The sequence below is a fragment of the Mus pahari genome, chromosome 5, assembly GCF_900095145.1.
Source record: "Mus pahari chromosome 5, PAHARI_EIJ_v1.1, whole genome shotgun sequence".
NCBI lineage: Eukaryota > Metazoa > Chordata > Mammalia > Rodentia > Muridae > Mus > Mus pahari.
The window spans coordinates 11944225-11952673 of NC_034594.1; the positions used below are offsets into that span (position 1 = coordinate 11944225).

At 42.3% G+C, this 8449-nt stretch overlaps 2 protein-coding genes across 2 annotated transcripts in view; one reads left to right on the plus strand and one right to left on the minus strand.

Moving 5' to 3' along the window:
* The window catches only part of LOC115064020, a 3647-nt gene extending 3092 nt beyond the window's left edge, over window positions 1–555 (minus strand). Inside the window, exons 1-2 of the mRNA XM_029538342.1 lie at window positions 286–555; window positions 1–213 (exon numbers count right to left, since the gene is read on the minus strand). Of these exons, the coding sequence (XP_029394202.1) occupies window positions 1–213; window positions 286–555 (483 nt within the window). The remainder of the gene's footprint in view (window positions 214–285) is intronic.
* Window positions 554–8449, plus strand: part of LOC110321368 (aly/REF export factor 2-like) — a gene marked incomplete at its 3' end in the record, with an annotated part of 24544 nt that continues 16648 nt past the window's right edge. The window contains exons 1-3 of the mRNA XM_021197589.1: window positions 554–668; window positions 768–873; window positions 7263–7315. Coding sequence (XP_021053248.1) covers window positions 554–668; window positions 768–873; window positions 7263–7315 — 274 coding nt within the window. The remainder of the gene's footprint in view (window positions 669–767; window positions 874–7262; window positions 7316–8449) is intronic.

The window sequence follows — 8449 nt, forward strand, 5'->3', positions numbered from 1 at the left end:
AGGAATATGTCTACTCATTGAAGATTGTGGCCTAATCATACAGCCGGTCCCGAGGCGGCGCAGGCGGCGGCGGCAGGGCAGGCGGCGGTGGGCGTCGCGGGGCGGCGGCGGGGATGCAGGCGGCGGGGGCACCAGACGACCATGCAGTGAGCTGCCCGAGGAGCGTCGCCGAGCCGACCGCAGCCCAGAGCCAATGCGCGCGCCCAGGCGCCCCTGCGTCACAAGTCCGCCCCTTTATAGCCGGCGCGACGCGAGTCCCGGCGGCGGCCAATCACGGCTCGGGACGCCTGCGGCGCGGGGCGGGGCCCGGGACGCGGACGTCACTCGGGGCAGCCGCCACCGGTGCGAACCGGTTGATGAATGGCGCGGAGTGCTAGCTGGTCCTCGCCACCAAACGCACCCGTCGCTGGAGCCGCGAGTTCGCCTCGACTTGGAACGCCGCTCCAGCGGGCGGAACCCTGTAGCCCGAGGCCATAGCTCTGCCGCGCTGGCCAACGGTTTACCTTGGCCCTTGCGCCCCGGGATCTCCGTCATCACTCCATATTGATGTCGCATGACCGCTGGGCGGGTGACTCACCGCTCCAGAGCCCGGCCCGAGTCTGGGACTAGGGATTCTCGTCACCACCGGCACTTCCACGTGTGGGAAGGCTCTCCGAAGAGATTAGCCGGTGGAACGCAGGAAATGCCCCTAATTTTCTTTTTCCTTTGAGGCACGTGAAGCCTAGTTGCTCCCTAGCCTTTCTTCTCCCCCCACCCGTTCTTTTTAGGTTACACCCCTAAACTGCTGATGCTGGCAACTGCAGTTGGCTCGTTTGTGGCATTTCGAAATCACATGCATCCTTTGTACTGCTGCTCACTCACAGATAATGAAAGGTTAGATTTTGCTAAGGGGAAGCTTTTTTTTTTTTTAAATTAAGAATCTTCGGCTTTATCAAGGACTGATGTAAGTTTTTGCGTCAAAAGCTAAGCTTTCCCCCTTTGTTGATCTTCAGTCCTGTTCCAGTGTCCTTTTAATCTAGGCTTCTAAGTGAAGCCTGAGTGCAGCTGTTTCTCATACAAGGGCAGCTTTCATCTGAAAACCCTTTCTGCTCGCTTGTCTAGGACAGGTAAACAGGACCTTTACCTGCTTTGAAGAACTCAGCTTTCCAATAACACTGAGGCCTTTTGTTCCCTGTTTTTCTGCACATTAGACTGGAGAAATCATAAGAATCAAGTTGTGCCCTCCCTCAGTGTGTACCGAATTTTGTGATTTATTAGCACTTCTATTTAGAGACTTCCCTTGCATAGTTACTTAACTGTCTTATAAACATGCACTCTGTAAGCAAAGTAAGTACATTAAAAAAGGGGGCCAGACTTTTAATAACAGCAACAACGACAAAAAAAACCCCAAAACTCATCGTCACTAAAAATTGCTTGGCCAGGGATCCATTTAAAGCCAAGAACTTGAGACATAGATCCCTTCACAAATAGAGGTAAAGTGAGGTAACAATTAAATTATGTAAGTCCTAAGAAAATGCAGAGAGATTAAAAGAAAAATCTTTGGACAGTAAAGTGAAGTTGAGCAGACCAGGAAACTCAACAGAAGACAGATTCAGTATTACAGAACTAAAACCTTTCATATGACCAGTGACTTCCGGTAAGCGTTACTTAAGCTTTGGAAAAACATGGGCAGAATAATTAGTGATTAGCTTGGGCAACTTGTATTAATAACAGACATATTAAATCTGCCTCTCATGTTCCAAAGGTTGGTCAACCCAGTAAGACAAAATAATGACACCTTTTCCAAAGGGGAATTTGGTGAGCTAAAATAACTCAGCAAACAGTAGCAAAGGTAAATCAGTGTCTTGGTTTTCTTGTAGAACTCGTGATGCAAACTGTGAGCTGTGTAATCCACAGATCCTGTAATTGCTGACGATTGTTGCTGGTGTATGGTCCTTGGTAGGCTGTCCTCATTGAGCCCTAGAAGATTGGCTGCTGCTCTCAGGAAGGGGAATTGTCTCCTCTGGGATTATCCTTTTATAAGGAATTATCACCCAGGCCTTTTTGGGAAAGGGACACATTTCCATCCTTTGCTGCTGAAAGGTTGTATCTTAAACCAGATAGAGACTTGTTGGCCAGTCCACTAAATTCTTACAAGGCAGTCAGAGTCTCCTTGGCAGCTGCTGTTACTTGGTGTCTTGGGCTGGTTTAGTGGTTTGCTGAGGGTGTCTGTTCTAGTCATTGAATAGTTGGAAGCTGATCCAGGAATAACTATCCCAACATTGAGCAAGGAGATCCTTGTGGACCAAGTCAGTAGGACTTACCCACTTGTGGTTGGCACACTAAGCACCTCTATTTAACAGACTTTAAAAGAAGAAAACAACCTTGAAAAACTAGTGATTAGACTCTAGAAACCCTAAGTGGAAGGGAACCACTTTTGCCAAACAAGATGACCACTGGAAGTTCCTTAAAATCTGTCAAAAAAATAAAATAAAATCTGTTCTTGGAGCTTTTTTGTTTGTTTGTTTTTTTCTACACAGGGTTTCTCTGTATAGCTCTGGCTTTCCTGGAACTCACTTTGTAGACCAGGCTGGCCTCGAACTCAGAAATCTGCCTGCCTCTGCCTCCCAAGTGCTGGGATTAAAGGTGTGTGCCACCACTGCCTGGGATTTTTTTTTTTGTCCTTGGAGCTTTTATCATCATATCACAAGTATCAAAAACAATACCTAGAAGATAAGCAATGCAGGGAAGGTCACCATGGAAGATTAAAGATCTCAGAAGGCAACAGATCAAATCCGAATGAGAATAGAGAATCTTTAAGCACAGCACATCTGTAAACAATGATCCTGTTTATGCCAAGTGTATAAAAAGATTTCACTCTCAGAATCCTTGGATTATATGGGGCCATAAAAGCCCCACTTAAGGATTACATAGCAAAATGTTATTGTTGCATAGAAAGATCACATGTGACATTATCAACTGGGGACCACCAAACGTATATGTGGACTAAGTATATTTGGTATGGGCATACCCAGATAGCTAGAGCTGAATAGCAGTGTAGATACTTGGGCAGAGCTCCCATTACCATGCTTAAAAAAGGTTTTGGCAAAACTGGGCATACAGCAACAGCCACTGTCAGTATTGCCTAGAATAGCAGTTAGTAAAACTAAAAACTAAAACATACCCTATGGGTAAATATTTTTTATTTTATTTTTTTTGGTCAGGCTGGGTCTAGTTATACAGACTTGTAATCTCAATTACATTGGAGGCCAGAGGATCCAGCATTCACTCTGTCTCATAAAGCAAAACTACTGGAGTGGTTAAGATTCTGAGTTCTTCTTCTAGAAGACCCGGTTTGGTTCCCAGCACCTGTGTTGGGCAGTGCACGAGCTTTTATAACTCTAGATCCAAGGTTTGTGATGCCCTCCTCTAGCCTCTGTAAGCACCACCTGCTCCCACCCCAAAATACACAACTAAAAAGCAACAAGAGCACTGGTGATATATCTCAGTGGTTAGTGTACCTTGGAAGACCTTGAGTTCAATCCCCAGAACTGAAAAAAGGTTAAAAAAAAAAGGAAATACTACTATAGTTAGAGATGTTTTGAATAAAAACACAGTACTATGTCAAAATTCCTATTGGAATTTTAGACAGCAATTTCCAGTGAGGAACTAAATTTGTTTGCAATAAACTTTTCAAGGAATAAACCTCAAGAGGAAATCCATAGGCCAATGCAGACTATTATGTTTTATATAAAGTCAGATAACATAGAAACTTTCAGTCGCATAGGAGATTACTATAGCTAAACATTCATGAATAAACTCAGGCAGATCAATATTAAGCATCTTTTTGAGGTTTGTGCTTTTGTTTTTAAGGTAAGGTCTCAGGTGATGCAGGCTAGCCTCAAACACTAGCTTATACTGGCCTTGAACTCCTGATCTTTCTTATTCTACCTCCCAAGTGGTAATATTCCAGGTATGCCTTACTATGCCTGGCTAAAGTGAAGATAGTAAATTATCAAATAAAATCATAAGAAGTAATCGTTTCTAAAACTAAAGCCAGAAACTTAACATTTTGAAAAGTTAAGAAAATTCTCTCTAATCTGTATCATAAGCATCCTTTTCAAATTTACATGCAAACCTGAGAATTGCTCACACCCTCTTCACACCAGACAATATGTTTTCATTTTAACAACTTTGCTACTTAATATAAAGAATACTTTCTTGGGAGTGGAATGTGCACATCAAGATGTGACAAGATAGATTGTTCAAGAGAATAGTTTTGTTTTTTCTTTTTTTGGCTTTTCCAGACAGGGGTTCTCTTTTAGCCCTGGCTGTCCTGGAACTCACTCTGTAGACCAGGCTGGCCTCAAACTCAGAGATCCGCCTGCCTCTGCCTCCCGAGTGCTGGGATTAAAGGCGGGCGCCACAGGCGAGAATAGTATTTTTAACTTTGTGATAAAATGATTTTCTTTAGGCTGAATGAAGGATTTACTATGGCCCCAAACAATTCAGCAGTTTCATATCCAGTGGTTCACATTCTGGTACCTGAAGAAATCTAGTTTGAGAAGTATTATTTTTAGAAAATCTGGCATTTTTTTTTCTTATGATTCTACAGCCTGAATACAGATCATTTGGGAATTGTAAATCTGCAGGGCTATAGCTTCCAAGCGACTGTCTAGAACATGTTGAATTATGCAAGTCTGAAAGGAAACAACAACAACAACAAAAGCTCAGGAAAAGAGAATTTACTATGGATAGAGGAAGGAAAGGAGTGCAGTATATGTAAATGTTAAAGGTTGGCTGCACATCCTATGGCAGAGCCCACTCTTGACAGATTTAATTCTTGGAGTTGGCATTTAGGCTGTAGATAACACTAGCAGGGGCAGCCTTACATAAGAACATTAACTGTTCTTGAACAATCTCCTGCTCACAGGCGATCAATGTGTCTTTTAGTAAAGCTACAGGAGTCATACTTTTCCCCAGCTAACAGGTGTGGCATTTACTCTGACAGGTGGAGAAAACATTGCCACCTGTGCACTCAGTCATTGGAGGACACTGAATAAGGGCAAATGAGAGCAAAAAAGCCTTTGGAAATTCGGAAAATGTGAAGGAGGTTCTCGTGAATTATTTCCTTTTTCTTTCTTTTGAGACAGGGTCTGACTGACTTGAAACGCACAGCTTTACCTATCTCTGCCTCCCAAGTGCTGGGATTAAAGGTGTGTACTACCACAAGGACTCTCATTATTGATTCCTTCAATCCTTAAACTCTTCCTCAACAATAGTCAATCTTTAGGTATTTTCAAGTCCTTTTAAACTTAAGTCCTAGTTTTCTCTTTAACAGTGTCTTCAGTTTGAGTTCTATGCCCGCTGACTTCACAATCTGCCCAAGCTGCAGCTTTCACCCACATGGCTTGCAAACACATTCCCTACCACAACAGGTATTTGATACCTGCTTCCCACATACCAGGGACTCCCCTAACTTACTGTCATGGCCTCTGTCCCAGTGGAACTTTTATGTAGATGAAGACAGCTTAAAAGTAGCAAACAGGGTGGCCACAGTGGTACACGCCTCTGTTCTGAGTGTTTGGGAGGCTGAGGCAAGGAATATCAGAGGAGACCTCTACTGGGAAGTCAGATCTCAAATTCCCTGTATGAAGGCTTGCCGAGAAGATGCATGCCAGTATCACTTTAAGTGAATGTACAAGAGAATTCATTCAAATCACAGATACTTCTCAGTTCTCATTCATTTTAAGAAACAAAATGATTCTTCTAAGCAGTAATATAAACATGGGTTATAATAAGCATCTACCTGCTTGATTTCACCTAATCTCATAGTCTCATGCCAGATAAGATTTTTCAGAGTTCGTTTTCTTCTAAAAAAACAGTGCAATCACCCAAACATCCTAAATCAACAAAATAGTAACAAAAAACACATTAGTTTATTAAATATCTGCCACAAGCCAAGTAATCTTAGGCACAAGTAAATTAACATAGGATGGTCTCTGCTATGAAAACATAGAATATAAGATATAGAGTGCTCTGCCTTACAGCGGAATACGAAGAGCAAAGTGCTCTGCTCATTAGAGGTCAGAAAAGCTGAGAAAAGCTAATGTTAATGATTCAAGGAGTAAATAGTCCAGAAAATGTCCTGAGCAAAAGGAACTGGATCTGAAGCTGTGGAGGCCTCAGCAAGCATGACTCATGTTGGAAATGAAGCTTCAAATGACTAGAAGAGTAACAAGGTAGCCTCGGGGATTATGCCAGTGCTTTCTAAATGGCTTGCTAAAGAGTCTGGACTTCATCTGGAAGTTAATGGCATCATCGGAAGATTTTGAATAATAGTGAAAATTCTGATACTTTTAGAATACTTTTAAATCAAAGAAGTAACCAAATCAAACTATTGCCATGATATCTTAGCAAGTATGGAAGGAAAGGGAGCAAACACTCAAACATTGGAATGAAGCAAAGGCATATGCCACCATGGCCAGCTGAGGTTAGGTTGGCTTAGTCCTGGCATGGGGGGTTGTTTCATAGAGAGTTTGTTTAGCACATACAAGTCTAGACTGGATTTCTAGTGACACAAATTAGAGTTCTATAAAATCCTCAGTACAGCCCGTTGTTGTGTAACATACTTTGATCCTAGCAATCAGAAATAAGACACAGGCAAATCTCTATCATTTTTAGGTCACCCAGTAGCTACATTGAGACCCTTTCTTAAAAAGTCAAAGGAGTAGAAGATCATACAATTTTATACTTTGGGAAACAGAACTCATGGAGAATAAAAGAGTCATACCATCCAAGTGGCCACATTAGCATCCCTTTCCTAGGGGAAGTCCTCAATAGCAACACACCTTGTTTCTCCATGCAACTTCAATTGACATCCTTTACACCATCAATATAACGATTACATTTTACTGGCACTAGCAGGATTCCATCAAAGACATTACCCCAGTTTATAAAAGGACAGGTGGGAAGAAACCCAGTGAAATGAGCCAGTCAAACCTGAAATCTGCTTTCTTAGACTCCCCTTTCTTTTCATAAAATTGGGATCTGCAGGGTGCAAAATAAGCATTCAGATCTGCAGAGTCACCCGGATGGTTATGCTGTGGAGAAGTGCCTGATTATGCCCAGAGTTTGCAACTGCTGATGTCTGAAGGGCACTAGCCACTAAAGGCAGAGTGATGACATACTTTATGCCTTTGGTAACTTAAAGTGGGTGCCACAGGGAGATAAAACCTCCTCTGTCTAGTGCACTGAGTACGTAACCTTTTTTCCCTCTGTAGTTCCAAGAACTGTGATTGCATCAGCAGTAAGAGCAGCAATAGGGATGTTTCTGGTAAGTCGTGGTCTACGCCTCTTATCAAAATGGAGAACTAGGTGAGATGTTTCCAAAAAACATTAGAAACATTGGAACATGCAAACCAAATGAGCTGAGCCAAGTCTCTGGGTCTCAGAGTCAGAGGAGGGAATTCACCCATGCAAGTCTTCTGAGCTACCAATCAAACTGGAAAGAATTTGAATAGAAGATAAAATATAAAGAGATTGTCCAGGTGTGCATAGGGAGACATTTTCACAAACAAAATACAGTAAAATAAAAATAAACGCTTTTAATCCCAGACCTCAAGAGGAAGAGGCAGGAGGATCTTTCCAACTTCCATGACAGCCTGGTACACACAACCAGCTCTCGACTGTCCAGGGCTGCCTAGTAAGTCCTGGACTTCAGAAATAAATGACACTCTCTGCATATTTTACCAGAAGAAGATAAAACTTAACAAACATAATTAGAATGAGAACCACCACCCCCTTCCCCAAATACACAATTTCAAAAAGGAAATGTTATTTAAAATCAGATGTATTTAGAGTTGAGTGCTATGTATAAGTCTTGGGAAAGAACTATTTCACAGCTCTGAAAACCTGGTCTCTCTTAGGAGACTTTGGCTCCTTGAGACTCATCTGTGTGGTTCACTCACCTCTGTCAAGCCTTCTCTCTCAGGGCAGACTGCAGAGGAGAACCCCTTGCTCTCTTTGTAGCTTGCCTCAGCTCTCTCAAGTGTGCTGTGCAAGCCTCTCCAAACTCCTTTTATCCTCCTAAGCACCTCCCCTTCCCTAGATAAGCCTATCATCTCTGATAATTGAATCATTTTTCGCACCACAAATAATTACCATCAATGAAGAGACAGAATACCAAAGAAAGTAATGTTTGTGAACTATAATGTAACACAGATGCCCAAAGAGAACAATATGGCTAATCCACTAATCAGAATGAAAGTTTCATTTTTAAAAGCCTTCAAACGGTTTATCCCTATTAATATGATTAAATCAGGGTTTTTTGTTTGTTTGTTTTTTGTTTTTTCAAGACAGGGTTTCTCTGTATAACCCTGGCTGTCCATATAAAGTTTGCAAGACTCTCTTCCCAGTGATGGTCGACTAGGCAATCTTCTGCTACATATGCAGCTAGAGACACAAGCTC